Source organism: Saccopteryx leptura, chromosome 1 (assembly GCF_036850995.1).
Source record: "Saccopteryx leptura isolate mSacLep1 chromosome 1, mSacLep1_pri_phased_curated, whole genome shotgun sequence".
Classification (NCBI taxonomy): Eukaryota; Metazoa; Chordata; class Mammalia; order Chiroptera; family Emballonuridae; genus Saccopteryx; species Saccopteryx leptura.
Genome location: NC_089503.1, coordinates 296,184,271 through 296,200,321, shown reverse-complemented (window position 1 = coordinate 296,200,321; position 16,051 = coordinate 296,184,271). Strand labels below are relative to the sequence as shown.

The window sequence follows — 16,051 nt, the reverse complement described above, 5'->3', positions numbered from 1 at the left end:
GTTCTAGCTACTGGATAAAAGAAAGGAAAGAAGGAAGGGAGGGAAGAAAAAAAGAAATAAAAGAAAGACAACTCCTGTTCTTAGAACACTCACGGTCTAGACAAGCTGAAAGACATAAAAAAAGAAATGACAAAACAATATAATAAATGTTGGAATAAAGTTTGCATAAAGTGCTTTGGGAATAAAAAAATGTGTAAGTACATTTGTCTGACGTCCTAAAATATGCAAAATACATATCAAATGATGGCCCATAAAAATTGCAAGGAAAATTTTTTCTTTTATAAACTGTCTTTTTTGTCAGCAAATGTATGGTATTTTCTCAATTACTCATCCAAAACATATGCACACAATGTGCATTTCTACTGGTTGCCAGATAAATTTGGAAACCACTCTATTTCTTGATATGTGAAGAAAAAAATGGAAAAAAAATGTTTTAGCTTCTCATTCACTCATTCATCCACCCTAGAATTGAAGAAACATTTATGCATAGTACCTACTATGTGCCATGTACTGTGCCAGGCACTGGGAACATACAGGGTGAAAAGTCTATCTTTAACATCCTGGTGGGTTCATCCCAGTGATGGGTGGGGGTAGAGAATAAACAAGTAAAATGGTAAATATATAATATAATTAAGCTAGCAAGTGCTGTGAAGAACACTTTGCCAGGTTAAGGTGATAGAGTATGACCAAAATAAAGTATTGGAAGGCTGGACAGTTAGGGAGGAGGGGATATCTCAGCAAAGACCTTAAAAAAAAAACTCTATGTTGATAAGATTAGGCAAATTTGTTAAACAATTTTCATTTTTCTCGGTGATTTAGCATCCTCTCTTCCTCAGAATAGATATATTGGCACCAAAATTTTGTAATTATATTTTGTTAAACAAAAGGGAGATAAAAAGACAAGTAGATTGATAGATGATAGACTGTATAATTATGAAGAAAATATCAAGGTAGTAGTTGACATCTAGAGTATATGATTCTAATATGTCAATGAGAATTAAATCATATAGTCTAATGTAAATTATAAAGTATTAACCAAATTAAACATAATTGTTATGACTCTCAATATAAAAATTAGTGCTATTTTTCTTTTAGCAAATGAAACATCCCTATTATTTATTCTAATCAACAGTTGGAATAGCTGTGTGTATTTTTAGAGGATTATCCACAAAATTTTTTTTTCTTTCAGGAATGGTTCACTGTTATTGAGCATTATCACCGAACCAATGCCACCATTACTGAACTGGTCATAGGAAATGAATATTACTTCCGGGTCTTTGCTGAAAACATGTGTGGCCTCAGTGAGGATGCAACAATGACTAAAGAGAGTGCTGTGATTGCCAAGGATGGTGAGTTAGTAGTGGGTTGGTAAATGGGGGCTCTGAACCCAATTTCAGTATGTGAGGGTTTGAGGGAGTTTCCCCCACACCACCAAACAATTCTTGGACACCAGCGGGATGTCCTCCAATTCAACTCAGTTCTGACACTGTCTGTCCAGAGACAGCATCGGATCCCACAGGTTACAGGCTCAGTCCCCCAAGAGTGTCTCCATCTCCCAGTTCAGATGCCAATTGCAAGTCCAAGTTGTCACCTGTGCTTTGACTAACAGGCTGTAAATCAGAGGTTCCAGTGACCCCCTCCTCAGGTTTGATTTACAGAACTCAGAGAAACATTTATCTACTATATCACTGGTTTAATATAAGAGATTATAACTCGGGAACATCCAGATGGAAGAGGGGCATAGGTTAAGAATGGGCATGGAGTTTTTATGCTCTCAGAGCTCCACCACTCTCTGAGAATCTCTACATGTTCACCAATCCAGAAGCTAACAAACACATCCTTTTTGGGTTTTGTGGAGGCTTCATAGCCATGACTGGTTAAATAACCAACCCCTCTTTCCTCCTTGGAAATTTGGGGGCAGGACTGTAATTTCCAGCACAGGTATCACAAGGTTGGTTTCCCTGACAGCCAGCCCCTGGGTGGGGCCAAAAAGCCAGCTCATTAACATAACAAAAGACACATTTGTGGCTCTCCTTGCTTAGGAAATTTCAAGGGTTTTAGCTCTGTGCTGGAAACAGAGATAAAGGCCAAATGTATACTTTTTATTATAAATCACAGCATCACAAGTGGACATCTGGAAACATTGGTTTTCAGTGACTAGAGAAGACTGAAAGAAAAAGTGATGTGGTGAAAAGGAAAGAGAAAATGACAAACACATATTTTTAAATTATGGTAAAAATGTCCAAGTAAATATTAATTTTAAAGTAAGATTTTTAGAGGGAAATTGTATTATTATTGCATTTTACAAAATAGAAGTTGTAGCCCTGGCCAGATAGTTCAGTTGGTTAGAGCATCAACCTGAAGCACAGAGGTTGCTGGTTTAATCCCGTCAGGGCACTTACAAGAACAGATTGATTGTCGTGTTTCTCTCTCTCTCTCTCTCTCTCTCTCTCTCTCTCTCTCCCTCTCTCTCTCTCCCTCTCCCTCTCCCTTCTTTTCTCTCAGTAAAATCTATTTTAAAAATCTGTAAAAATACAAGCTGTAATTCGTTCCAACTTCTGGGCAGTAGGTTTATACATGACTAAAATCACGGGTCAGGACAAATTAGACATTGGCTTCTTGAGCTTGGGTTACTCCTGTTCTTAGACACACAAGACCCATGATATGGGTGAAGCTGAATTCCATGCCCATCATTTTATTTCTTAAAGCTCTTCCTCATTGCTGTCACATTAAGACACACTGTTGATCAAAATATTTTAACACCAAATTCTTTTCAATATTTTGTTTCAGTTTCCGATGACCACTCTGCCCCATGTGGGCTTGGCTGTACATTTACACCCTCTGGAATGAGTGAATGCCGTGTGGTGTTCACTCATGTTTTTACATGTTTTCCTAAGTTCAGGGAAGTTTTAATGGTGAGCAAAGTATGCCAAGAATAATAAAGTTGCAGGCCAACTTGTATATGTCTAATGCTTGTTTTGAAGGTAAAGTCTACAAAAATCCAGTGTATGAAGACTTCGATTTCACAGAGGCACCCATGTTTACTCAGCCTCTGGTTAACACTTACGCTGTAGCTGGGTACAATGCCACTCTGAACTGCAGTGTGAGAGGAAACCCTAAGGTACCATGTTTTACATATTTTTAAAATCACATCAGTTAAATTTAAGAATTAACCCCAAGCTCTCTCTTTTGTATTTGTCACATTATAAATGTAAGTAGTAATAGCAACTGACCCTCCAGTTGCTATTTGTGTCTTATTGGGGGGAAGGTGTTGGTAGAAATTTAGGTATACTATTTAAATGTGGTAGTAAAAATTTTTTATAGTTCTTTACTAAATAAAGGAGACCTTCGAGGGAAAAACCAAACCACCTATTTTAAAAAGAACTGAGAGGTGAGCAGATGGAAGTAGTATTGTTTCACCTGAAAAATAAGGTGGAAATATTGATTTATCAAGTTTTCTATAATAGATTAAGACAAATGATGATACTATAATGGTAGGCAGAATTGACTATGTGTTGTTGTATTAAGGGTACAGAGTACTAGAAAGGGAGAAATCACATCTGACAGAAGAAAGTTAGAAAGGTTTTAAGGTTTCGTGTTGTTGACATTTGAAAAGAACAACAAATTAATGAATGTTGCCCATAGAGATATCTATCTTTCCCCAGATGGCACTGAAGGAAGGAGGCTCAGAATTTGAAAAATTGCTAACAGTGGTATTTTTCCTACATATACTATAAACAAAAATAGGAAAGTCAGAGAGAAGCCAAACTGAGGATGGAAAAGACTGAATTCATGTTTAATTGGAAGTGATGTTGGTACATCCAAGTAAGAGTGACCAGTAGGTAGAGGAGAGGTTCAGTGGAGCTCAAGACAAAAGTCAGGGCTGTGACTCTTGGTTTAGGAATCCCCAGGTAGGGGGGTGCTACATTCCACCCCTTGGAGTCAAAGTGCTAAAAGAGAATACCATTGAGGAAAGAGGGTAGTGTGCAAAAAGCCAAGGACCAACATGGAGCCTCAATGAATGCTTCCACTTGAAAAGCAGAAGAAGGGAGAGAATAGTGTGAAAAAGAAAGAGAAGGGCCATCTTTAGGGTCTGAGAAAGGCAAAATGATGTAAGAGGTAGCAAAGGGAATGGGGAGGGTATTCATTTACATAAAGAAGGAGAAGACAATATGAAAAAGAAGTAGAAGGTCGTTGATACCAGATATAGTTCAGGGTTCAAGGAGAATGGAGTCATCTCCCTGGGTAATTGGGTTATGATAGATCTTGAATTGTCTGGCTGAAGAAGATTCATTGATACCAGATGATAAAAACGAATGTCAGAGGACAGATTAAGTGGTAAGAAATAATTATAAATATTTACAAAATAATAACAAAACCTATAAATAATTAGAAAAGAAAATCAGGAAAAATGGAGAAAATTAGATGGTTACAACACCTTATGGGGATTCTCTGAAAAATGCCCAGCAATATATAGTCTCTTGGATGAGTTCACCTCATGGACCTGTATGTAGATCAAATTGAAGTGCAACTAAATCTGTTTGGGAAGATTGCCCCAGAGTTTTCCTGTGAACAAATCTGGCTTGCTTCTTCAGAACTTCTCATTTGTTCTCTTACCAAGCACTAAATAGAATTTAATTTGAGAGAAACAGTGCTCAAGTGGATGTGGATTTTTCTTAGATGTGCTTTCTTTCTAAGCCATGCTTTGAAATTCTATTGCTGGCTTTGATAGCCTATTAATTAATATGCTAAGTACAGTTATGTTTTGACCTAACTTACTTCAATATTAACTTCAGCCCAAAATAACCTGGATGAAAAACAAAGTTGCTATTGTGGATGACCCAAGATACAGGATGTTCAGCAACCAAGGGGTCTGTACTCTGGAGATTCGCAAACCCAGCCCCTATGATGGAGGCACTTACTGCTGCCAAGCAGTCAACAACCTTGGGACAGTGGAGGTCGAATGCAAACTGGAAGTGAAAGGTATGCCATCCCAGGTCTCAGGTATAGAATAATATGGAAGACAATCATTTAATTATTGTCCTTACTGCAAAATCCAAACTGTTTGCCAAAATGTTCTCGGGTCAAGGAGTAAGAGGGAAGAGAATTTGGGGAAAGGAGACATTTTTAGTCTTACGGCATTCTTGATTTATTTTTGAAGGTTATTTCATTTTTTTAAGTAAACTTATTTTCATCTCATGCAATTCTTGTTAGCTAAAGAAATATTAATTACAGTGAAATACCAGTATATGCACAGCACGGTGAGAATAAACAAAGTCAGAGGGTATTATGTTGATGATGTTGTCACCTATAAGTAGAAGCCTAGTAGTATTTACCTAATGGTAAGAATTTATACTATTTTTAATTAGTTTATTATTTTGTGAAATTTTCTGTACATATGGGTAAGTTAGCTAATTTAGTGTAGAATATTATACATGTGGAACATAGCATCCACATATTCTAACCAGTTGCTCTTAAAATCTCACTAGAGAGCTTCCATTTAAGGTCTGCATTTCACTTATACTAGTTTTCAACCAATGTAAGTCAAGAAAATATATAAAGATTGATGTGGTAGAAAAGTTTTAGCATAACCTGTCTTCTTAATTTTCATATTAATTAAGTCTAGTTTTTATACTAAAGTTTTTTCTCAACAATCAAAACTTACTTTGGGAGACTATGAGATAATAGGTGACATAATTTTAATGTCTTTTCTCTCATTCTTATTGTATTACATTGTTTTTCTGTGAAAACCGAAGTCTTTTTTCCACTGCATTATAATGAAGAAATCATAATCTAAAAGTCAGAGAGATTATCTTATAAATATCTATTTTTAGGAAAAACAGTAAATGCTTAAGGTATTTATATATAAAGAAGTTTGTAGTCCTAAATTTAGTATAAAATAGAAAAGAAACTTATTGTAAAAATATTTCTTTTGTAACTTTAAAAAAATAGTATTCTTTCTCTTATGCTCTCTGTCAGTCCTAAGGTAATATAGTATAGTAGATTCATAACTAAGTGAGAGGAAAATTTTTCTGTCTCAAATATAAAGCATAATATTCTTAGAAAATTTCAAACCTTACTCTTGAGATAGTGCTTACAAATTTAAATGTTATTTTTTAGTTTTTATTAACTTAAATGCAGATTACGGTGACAGTTGTAAAGACATCTGGTTTCTAAACTCCTAGCCTTATTAACTCTAAGGTATTTGTTGGTACTTATCCAAAAACAAAAACTTAGTACAACTTTTGCGTGTTTTGAATGTTGCTAATGATATAAAATGATAATTTCATAAATGGTTCAACATTTGGGGCCTCCTTAAAAGATTATAATATTATACATATAGATGATGTATTCTTTATAGTAATTGCATAGTGAATTTAATTACATGGTAATTAAATTTAACAATCTAAATAATATATTCTAGCACATAAATTTATAGTAAGATATCAATTGTAATATATTGGTAAAAAGCTTTTGGTCCTAAAAGTAAAACCAAGATTGTTTATCATCAGATTGTTATCTGATAATAGGTGATTTGAATCAAGTTAAGCTGTGAAAAATAAAGGTAAGAATGTCAACCGAGAACAAATAAATACCAGTACACATATTCTGATTCTACAGTGATATATCAAGGCGTAATTACCCCTGGACAACCACTGTTCCTGGAGGGACAGCAACAGGTTTTCAAAATTCATATCCCACTGGATATTTCTACTTTCTGTTCCATTCCTCTTACATGAAATCGCACTTTGCATGTAAAGCTTGACTTTCTCATTTGCTTTTAATTATATTTCTTAGTGGCTCATGGCATACAGTGTTTATGCCATGAACAAGGAAGGCCAAATTATTCAAGAGTATTAAAGAATTGTAGGGACTAAATTTTGCCAGAAAACTAAATACCATAGCATAGGTCCCCATAAATAAAGCCAGAAAGTTACATTTGCAGATACCTCATTTTAGATATGAGATAACCAAAACCTGAGAAGCCACAACAGCTCTTTAATGCTTTTATTTTTCATATGTAAAGAGAGATGATCTTCCTTTAAGAATAGTTTCCAGTGTACAGTGGTACCTTGACACATGAGTTTAATTCCTTTCATGGCCAAGCTCGTGACTCAATTTGCTCATGTGTCAAATCGAATTTCCTCATTTAAATGAATGGGAATGCAATTAATCCGTTCCGGCCTCCAAAAATCAAATGAATTTTTTGTTTTATATGCTTTTAAATAAGAAAATGTACTTTATAAATAACAAATACATATATATATATGTATATACACACACACACACACACATATACACATAATAAGAGAGAATGTAGAGAAATAAACTGGTTTACGAAGTATATTTACCTTCAAGGTTAGGTGAAGATGCTGGTGAAGGGGGAGGAGACATTAGCATAATAATGTCCCTTCCCAAGCAGGAAGGTAATTAGCAATTTCACAGACAGCTGCCCAGTGCCATTTTTAACAATAAAAGTAAGCAAACTCAAAAAATACAAATTTTACAAACTCATTTGCCCAACATTCCACCCCTTTTGCTCACTTTGCAATTCACACCTATGCAAGGAATTAGGCACATCATATAAACAAATTACAGCAACAGTATAAGTCGTACAATTTCAACCAGACCTGTTCCTCCCTACATCAAGGTCTCTCATATTGTCCAAAAGCCGCATGTCCATCCAACAAGGGAGCTGGTGCCTCCTCTGGTCGCAGTCCAAGAGTCAGTCCTTGCACATAGGGCCTCAGGCTTCCCCCCTCCCCCCTGCCGTCCTGGCAGATCTTAAAATGCTGCCCCAAGGGGGAGCACATGGCAATGGCAACCAACATGTCCACCTCTGCTCCAGAGAGCATGCTGCCATCCACCCCTATGTCCCATAATCGTAGCAAAGCTGCCAGGGACTTAGTAAGTACCCTTTGCTGCCGAGCTTTTACCTTCTGGAGTCTTCGGATGGCAACTTCAGCCCAGTCTCCTCATCCTCAGAAGAGGAGCTGGAAACGCCTGCTCCTGCTGACTCAGAGCCACTCCGCCGTCACAGCACCAGCTTAAGTTCCTGTGGCTGCCGGCTCTCCACAACTTCCAGGGCAAACTGCAACTCACAAACCTGTAATTCTTTCTCCAGAGACTGCTCCATTTCTAGGTGCAAGTTGTGAACCCAGTTGGCCTCCTTCTCCAGCGCTTGCTCCAGTTCCAGGATCTGCACCTCTTTCTCCCATGGCCAATCCAATTCCTTCCACTCCTCGGTTTGCAGGCCTCGGGCAGCCTCTTGCACAGAGCTCTCTGTTTCCTATTGCAGGGCTGTAAAAATCAGCCAGCATATGGTCCCCAAAAGGACAGCTATGGGGAACCATAACAACAACCAGTCCTCTACCCCACTGCTCAAGAGTGGTGGTGGCTCCATATTGATCTGATCTGAATCCTGCTGCAAACTACTCCAAATGTATGGCTAGTAGTCATGGCCACCGTGGCCATACACATGCAGGTTCCCATAAGATTTGGGCAGATGGTAAAGAAACAGTGGAACCAAAAAATGGTGGGCCATTCCTTTATTAAAGTCTCGTACCAGCCAACAAACAAATACACACAGGGCTCCCAAAGCCACTTACACATTTTCTGGTTCCACAACCAGAAGAATCTTCTCTGGTTTTTCCTAGAATCAAAGGGCCCCACCAGTCTCAGTCACCTCTGGTTCCCCATCTGCACACCTTCTCCTTTCTCCTCTCTGCACAAACTGGCTTCTCCGTCAGCACCCTGACATCTTGGCTCCTCCTTCAGCACTCTGCATCCTCTCTGCTCTCATTCTGCCATCATGGCTTCTTCTCTTCCTCCGGCTTCTTCTCTCCTTTTTAAAACATTAGCATAACAATGGCCCTTTCCAAGCAGGAAGGTAACCCCCAATTTGCTATCAACTGCCCTGCTCTGAGGGCAAGCACACACGTGGCTGCCCAGAACCATTTTTAACAATAAAACTCAAAAAACACAAATTTTACAAACTTATTTGCCCAATACTCATGATTCAAGTATTCACTCGTGACTTAAAGCAAAAAATCTCGCCAGTGACTGCTCGTCTCTCAAATTGTTCGTGATTTAAAGTGCACGTGTGTCAAGGCACCACTGTAGTTTCCTTAGATTCATGTTGAAATTCAGAAAACTGAAAAAATTTTTTTTGCTAAGTTGTAGAAAAAGTGCTCTGAGCATTTCTGATAGGGAGAGGTCACAAGTAAAAAAATAAATCCAATATTTAGAAACTTTCATATTTAAGATTTTTCCAATGAAAAATTCACCAATAGAATATCTGTAGCCCATCAATCTGTTGGACATTTTAGATATTTTCATGGACCAAAATTATTTCATGTATTCACGAGCTTAACAGGAGAGAAAATTCTAGGTCCCATTACTAAATGTATTAAACATTAAATGAGTCCTAGAGTATATGTACAATTCTCCCCCATTTGGAAGAGTGAATTAAGATGTTCTTTGGGGCCGGGAAAGCAACTTAACGTAAACTCGACTGATGTAGAGCAGTGCCTGAGTTTACAATATTTTTGCTTTCTGAATCCCCAGAGGTCAAGTTAGCTTTCAAAAGAGGCAAGAATTAGAGCTGTTCCTTCAAAGTTTTGTAGGGTATACAAATAGTCACTTGCTAATCTGTTTGTTTAAGCCTTGTGTTTATTTGATTAGTCATATATAATCATTTCAGGATATATTATATACTACAGTAGTCTAATATTTATATCTACTTGATAATTTTGCCTTTTAGAATTTCAACATATATATATGTACACTAATGCTTTGTCCATCATCTGTTTTTCTTTTGTTGAAAAACTCAATATATATATGTTGTAGGGTTTTGGTTTTTTTTTTTTTAAGCTTATAGTTTGGAAGCTCTTACCATAAATATTCACTGTACAATCAACTAGGCTTTGCCACCTATTCAGGCAAAGTGGTTGTGCATATTAATACGTGTTTTACACATTAATGATCCTTTTGAAGTGACTGGATCCCTGCCCTTCATTCCATGTGCTTCTACATCTTTCACATGACTAAGGATTAATGAAATCATCTCATCATAATCGCGACCATAATTTCATCCAATAAGTACTCAACTTCGGTTTTAGCCTTTTATTAATGCTTACAACTTCTCTTTCTCTCTTTCTCTCCCTTCTCCTTAGTTGTAGCACAGTAAGGATGTTTGAATGTATATTATCATCTAAGGTAAGCTTTCATATGGTTTTGGCATATGAAGCTTATGTCTGTCATAAGCCATACAAAGCTTGTGGAGTATGGCATGATTTTCATTATGTAATCCAATGAAAATAGACTGTTGATAATGTCTAACATTGTAGTTTTTATTTGTATTTCAGTATCTTGAAATTAACAGCTAGTACTTATTCAGCACAACAATCTCCTGTTGACATGAAGCAAGTTGTTGAATGCAGTAGAGCATGAGTGAAAGCATTTAATGTAGACAAAAATGAGTGATAACCAAGCATTCTGAACTCTTTGCATCAAGGAATGGACATGTACATAAGTGGCATCATTTCTACCAATATGTGACGTGAAATCTTTTTTAAAAAAGGAGAATGACTTTTCCAAATTTGCATTAAAGAAGTTTTAAGAATGTTCAATGGCATGCTGTTTTTGTCTGGACGTGAATTTCTTAGCAAGTAGTGAAGTACTTTTCTAAAGGTCCATGAACTGTTATGGTTTCATGGGTTCTCTTGTGAAGGGTATTTTTTATTTTTTAAATATAATTCAGAAACATGAAAGGTAAGTATGAAATTTCGCTGATCTTTAGAAGATATAGGATAGGTTTTACAATTTTAACAAAATATTTCTAGTTATTTTCACTTTTGACAGTGCGTAAGTAGACATAGTTAGAGGAGTAGTCCCTTTTTTCTCCTCCAATGTGCTTGAGTCAGAACTCTTTGTGCTTAATTAAAAAGAGCATTAATAAACCAGAAACGGTTCTTCCCACTGATTCATAACATGGTATGCATTTATTCTGCCATCCAATCAAAGCCCTTAAATCATCTACAGAGAATCCCAAAACCTCTCAAAGGGCAATAAATATATACTTTCCAACCAATAAGGAATTTAAACGAGATTGGATAATAGTAGGGAACACAGGACTCCTATGGTTTGCCCGGAATTTGCTTTTCATTTTAGATGTCATATGCTTTACATTTTAAAAGTACAAAACCCAGGAGAAAATTTCCAAGTAAGGACTGAATGAATCTTTGTAACTAATTGGAACATAGTCATATTTCCAGGCAGCTAGTCCAGAGCTATTACTTTAGGGATTTTTCACATAGACGGTTTTGACTTTGACTTTTCCTTTTTCTCCTGTTCAGGTGGACTTTCCTTCTGCAGGCTCCTTTTGCAAGGTGTACCTCCTAACATAATTGATTCATATTTGCGAGACTTGCAATCAAGCACTCCTGAGGGATACTGAGGGCCTGGGCGTGGCCTCTGCACTCCACTGCTTTGAAATCTGGTGGCAATGAGAAAGCATTTTCTGTTTTAACACCAGGCACCCAAGTGTGGCTGGGTTTTTGTTTTTTTTTCCTTCTAATGTTGAAGAAGAAAAGAAATGTTTGCACGGATTGCTTAATTAAAACTTGCAAACAAATCCCATTTGAAGTCAGCGTTTTTATCATTATTGTCTGTGCTCTGTCACTGTCCTTTACAACAAAAGCAAGCTCTACAATAAGCAAAAGCAGTTATTTTAGTTTAAATCAGTAAGCTGTAAATGCTTTTTTTCCTCCAAAGTAAAAAACATAGTACAATATACCACAATAAAAAAACCCATCTTTCTCTTAATCTAAGAGATTCTTCTCAGCAGAGCAGAGTGTGTATTTCACACAGTCCTGCTTAACACCAGTGGATCTGTGCTTTGTTCCCATTTAAATTCATTAAAAGACTTCTGAAAACCAAACAGCTTTCTTCAGCAGAAGGGGAAATGTATTCAATAAATGCTACAATAAATCTGAAGTGTTTATGATGAAACAGCACAGCATTTGTTTTTGTGTTTGGGGTTGTGTGTTCGACAGAACTGGGGACAGAAGGGCAGGAGCCAGCATGCTACCAAACTCAGGCATGACCTCCAGCATGTCTCTTTGGTTTGGCATCCTGGCCAAACCTACCAGAGCTCCTGCCAAGACAGTCACGGTGACAGAGAGCTGATGCAGACTATAGAGCAGCTGCAGACTTAGGATTTGCTGGTGATATCCATGCAAAATCTAGAAGCTGAGAAACATTTGTGCAAACCCATAATCTTACTAGCAGCCTCCTTCCCTCCCTCTTGTTGGTGTTGTGAAGCAAGTTTCAGTGAACTGGGTGGAATAGAAGTATAGGGTACCATGCCACAACATACCTTCCCTTTGTTATTTTAGCCTTTTCTTCTAGGAGCTAAGTACATTATGGCCTGTAAGTGGGTCCATAGTATCCCTGGGGCAACATTTTAAAATATCTGCTCTGCTTTCTTTCCATAGGAAAGCTGGGAAGTTATTATGGTGGTCATGCTCCTGGGTCAATGCCCCGAACCAGCGCAGCTAGTAATTCCAAGTCCTGAGTAGGAACGGCTTGGAATTAAGAAAATAAGCTTAAAGAGAAATAGGATGGGCTCTGGAAGACTCTCTGCAACACAGAACATAGCTTGCAAAAAGCGAGTTTCTACCCCCCTACCTGCTTTAATTATAGGGCAAAGTGAAGTCATTAGCAAATCAAAGAGATCATTAAAACAAAGTCACATTTCCAAGGCAACCCAAGAATTCTCCGAAGTGCAGAAAACTCCCACTATACATAACATCTTAACTTCACAGAAACAAAGAATAAAAAGGAAACTGCCTCCAGTCTCTCTGAGGGACATGGAGGATAGGAGAGTACAAACAATTCAGCATCACAGCTAATGTAGAGGTGTGGAGAAAAACTTAGCCTTTAGCAACTTAACCAAGCAAGTGAGGTGGGGGGGGGGGTTAGGATGAGTGCAAATACTCAGCTTCATTGCCAATATGGAGGAGTGAGGTTGAGAACTTAGCCTTTTGCTAAGCCTCGAACTATAAGAGCTTTGCTACTTGTAGTCTCCCACAAGTCAGTGTGGGGCTTTCAAAGGGAAGGAGTGAATGTAGTTGTAGTATGTTTGGGAACAGTAAGGGAAAACTCAAGTTCTTGTCCAAACTATGGTTGACACCTCTTTTTCTGTTCTGATTGGTTGGTGATTCTTGCCTTACTGCTTGTTAAGAATATCGGCTACCACCCTGTGTTCCCAATAATTCTGAAATAACAATGTGTGCAATCCCTATGCAGATACCCATTTTCATCCATTTCTACATTATTGACTAAGATATTTTACATAAAAGAAGTCTGTCTTATCTATATATAAAGACATGAAGACCATATATCATTATTGCAAACTAAATAAGACAGTATCTCTATGTGGCAAAACCAATCAGTATGGTCCCTGCAGCCTGGTGGCTGGGTCAGAGGCCCAGTGCAGGAGCTGAGCTGGTTGCCTAATTTAAACAGTCATTGATCAAGCTCACCAAGTCAGGGTCAAGTTTGTTATGCCATTTATAAATATTGCCTTAAAGTGACTATAAAGCATCCTTACAAAAGAATTGGTTCCCCAGTCATTACTTATGCTTTCTAACTATATTTTGTACCAGATAATGTTATTTTTCTAAATATGATATTTCTCTTCATATTAAAGGTACTGCCATACTGCAAAGTTCCAACAAGAAAGAAAACATCTATTTTAAAACTACAATACAAAGAGCAAAAAGTGTCAGAAGCTGTCATTGCTGTTAGCTGCCTACAACTTCGTTCTAGTTTTGCTTAAGTTTCATTCTGTTATAGAAAAGTTATACATTATAGGAATTTACCAATGATGAACAAGCCACTTCATGCCTTTAAGGAATTTATAACGTATAAGACTAATATACAAAGGGAAAAACACAAGCAAAGCCACCTGCAGGTGTGAGAGAGCACTCTGCCTTCAGAAACTAAATAATGTGGTTTACATGTTGTTATCCATGTCTGTACCACACTAGAGCATAGTCTAAGACAGTGGTAGTCAACCTGGTCCCTACCGCCCACTAGTGGGTGTTCCAACTTTCATGGTGGGCAGTAGTGGAGCAACCAAAGTATAAATAAAAAGATAGATTGAACTATAATAAGTTGTTTTATAAAGATTTATTCTCAAACTTAGAGAAAATCCGACATAAATTACTTGGTAAGTAATTATTATTATATGCTTTAACTTGCTGTAACTTTGCTTTATAAATTTCATAAAGTTACTTCCCTACTTTATAAATCACCATTACTGTGGAACTGGTGGGCGGTTAGAAAATTTTACTACTAACAGAGATACAAAAGTGGGCAGTAGGTATAAAAAGGTTGACTACACTTGGTCTAAGACATGCCACAGGACTTTATTTTTGTAAATCATATTAAAGATGACCCTGAACTCCCCATTAGCTTAGGGGAATTGAGAAATTCTCTCTGTCCTGCTTGGAAGGTCTTATCTCAGGTCCTGGGCCAACTGGAATCTTTCCCGTGCCTAGAACACAGAGAGAAGAAAAGTCTCTGAATTTCAGTCTCCACTGGTGGCTGTAGAGACGCCTGTGATCCAACCCAGTGAGGTCCATTTCAACTTGCTAGACAGTGTGAGAACACTGGACAGTTTCACCTTGGTATGAGCCTTAGACCTGGGCAAGAGAGAGTTCTGAAATTTCAAGAGCCTTATTCTGGCCCTTCTTTAGCTGTATTTCTGTGCATGATGCAGGCAAGCCAGAGAACCAAAGAGATATGCCTGTCTGGACCCCTTACCACACCGCTCCTTCTTATAGATTGTACTCATGTTCACTGTTAGGGCTTTTGTGGGTCTTTTCCCTGGATTCAAACACCAACAAAGACCTATGTGGCCAGTATGTGTATCCTGAGGTCAAGGGGTGGTCTAGAGCAGTGGTTTTAACCTTCCTACACTTGGGGACTGGTGAAAATAGAATTATTTCAGGGACCACTGAGGTAGAAATCACCCTGATTATAAGTAAATCCGACTAAGATCATTGGGCCTATAATCTTCATACAACATCAGTGTGGTTAACTTGCGGATGGCAAGAAATTTCTGGTGGACAGGTACTGGTGGTTGAAAAATACTGGTCTATAGGTACCTGTTTGCCAGGAAGTTAGAGTGTGCAGATGTGACTACAGCTGTGCATAATGCTGGGATATCTTCATGTGTGCACCTGAGACCCCTCGTGGTGTGGTGGAGGCAGGAGCTGGGATACAAAGAACAGGGGGACTGGAGATGGGCAGGGGGCCACAATATTCTGGCAAGTATTTCTGAAGACTCTGATAATTCTACATTCTAACTAGGCCTTCCAGGTCATTATGAGGGTATCCTTGTGAAGACTGCAGGAGACAACTATTTTCTTAACCATCTGTTGGCTTGATTTATAACCTCTAAATATTTATGTACATGAGTCATAAAAGTTTGAGGTCAGGCAGCCCCCAACCATCTCTGTTTCCTTTCCTGATCCTTTCCTTCCCTCCCCCACCATCCAACATCATTGTCACCTCTCCACCACCCCCACTTCCTCCTCCCCACTCACCAAACTCAGATCTCACTTATCGCCTTCTTCACTTAAATTCCTATGAATAGAATTCTAGAAATGTAAGTTTGGTCTTTGGCACAGAATAAGGAATAATAATAACACCAGACAGCATTGCCAATTGTCCTTATAATATTCATTGATTCTAGTCTGACCAGGCGGTGGTGCAGTGGATAGAGCATCGAACTGAGACGCAGAGGACCTAGGTTCGAATCCCTGAGGTTGCCAGTTTGAGTACAGGGTCACGGCTTGAGTATAGGATCATAGACATAACCCTATGGTCGCTGACTTGAGCCCAAAGGTCACTGGCTTGAAGCCCAAGGTCGCTGGTTTGAGTAAAGGGGCACTGGCTCGGCTGTAGCCCCCCAGTCAAGGCACATATGAGAAAGCAATCAATGAACAACTAAGATGCTGCAATGAAGAATTGATGCTTC

The 16,051-nt window shown here is 38.1% G+C and overlaps 1 protein-coding gene across 12 annotated transcripts in view; it reads left to right on the top strand.

The window, feature by feature from the left end:
- Nucleotides 1-11,640, top strand: part of MYBPC1 (myosin binding protein C1) — an 89,436-nt gene extending 77,796 nt beyond the window's left edge. For 4 of the 12 annotated variants that reach the window (XM_066356760.1, XM_066356771.1, XM_066356729.1 and 1 more), the window contains 4 exons: nt 1,190-1,349; nt 2,985-3,121; nt 4,797-4,983; nt 11,358-11,640. In XM_066356760.1, coding sequence (XP_066212857.1) covers nt 1,190-1,349; nt 2,985-3,121; nt 4,797-4,983; nt 11,358-11,458 — 585 coding nt within the window. In that variant the 3' untranslated portion in view covers nt 11,459-11,640. Of the gene's footprint in view, nt 1-1,189; nt 1,350-2,984; nt 3,122-4,796; nt 4,984-6,621; nt 6,741-10,175; nt 10,219-11,357 lie in introns of those variants that run through there. The other 8 variants (XM_066356735.1, XM_066356707.1, XM_066356723.1 and 5 more) reach the window with 3 other exon arrangements.
- The last annotated feature ends 4,411 nt before the right edge of the window (nt 11,641-16,051 follow it).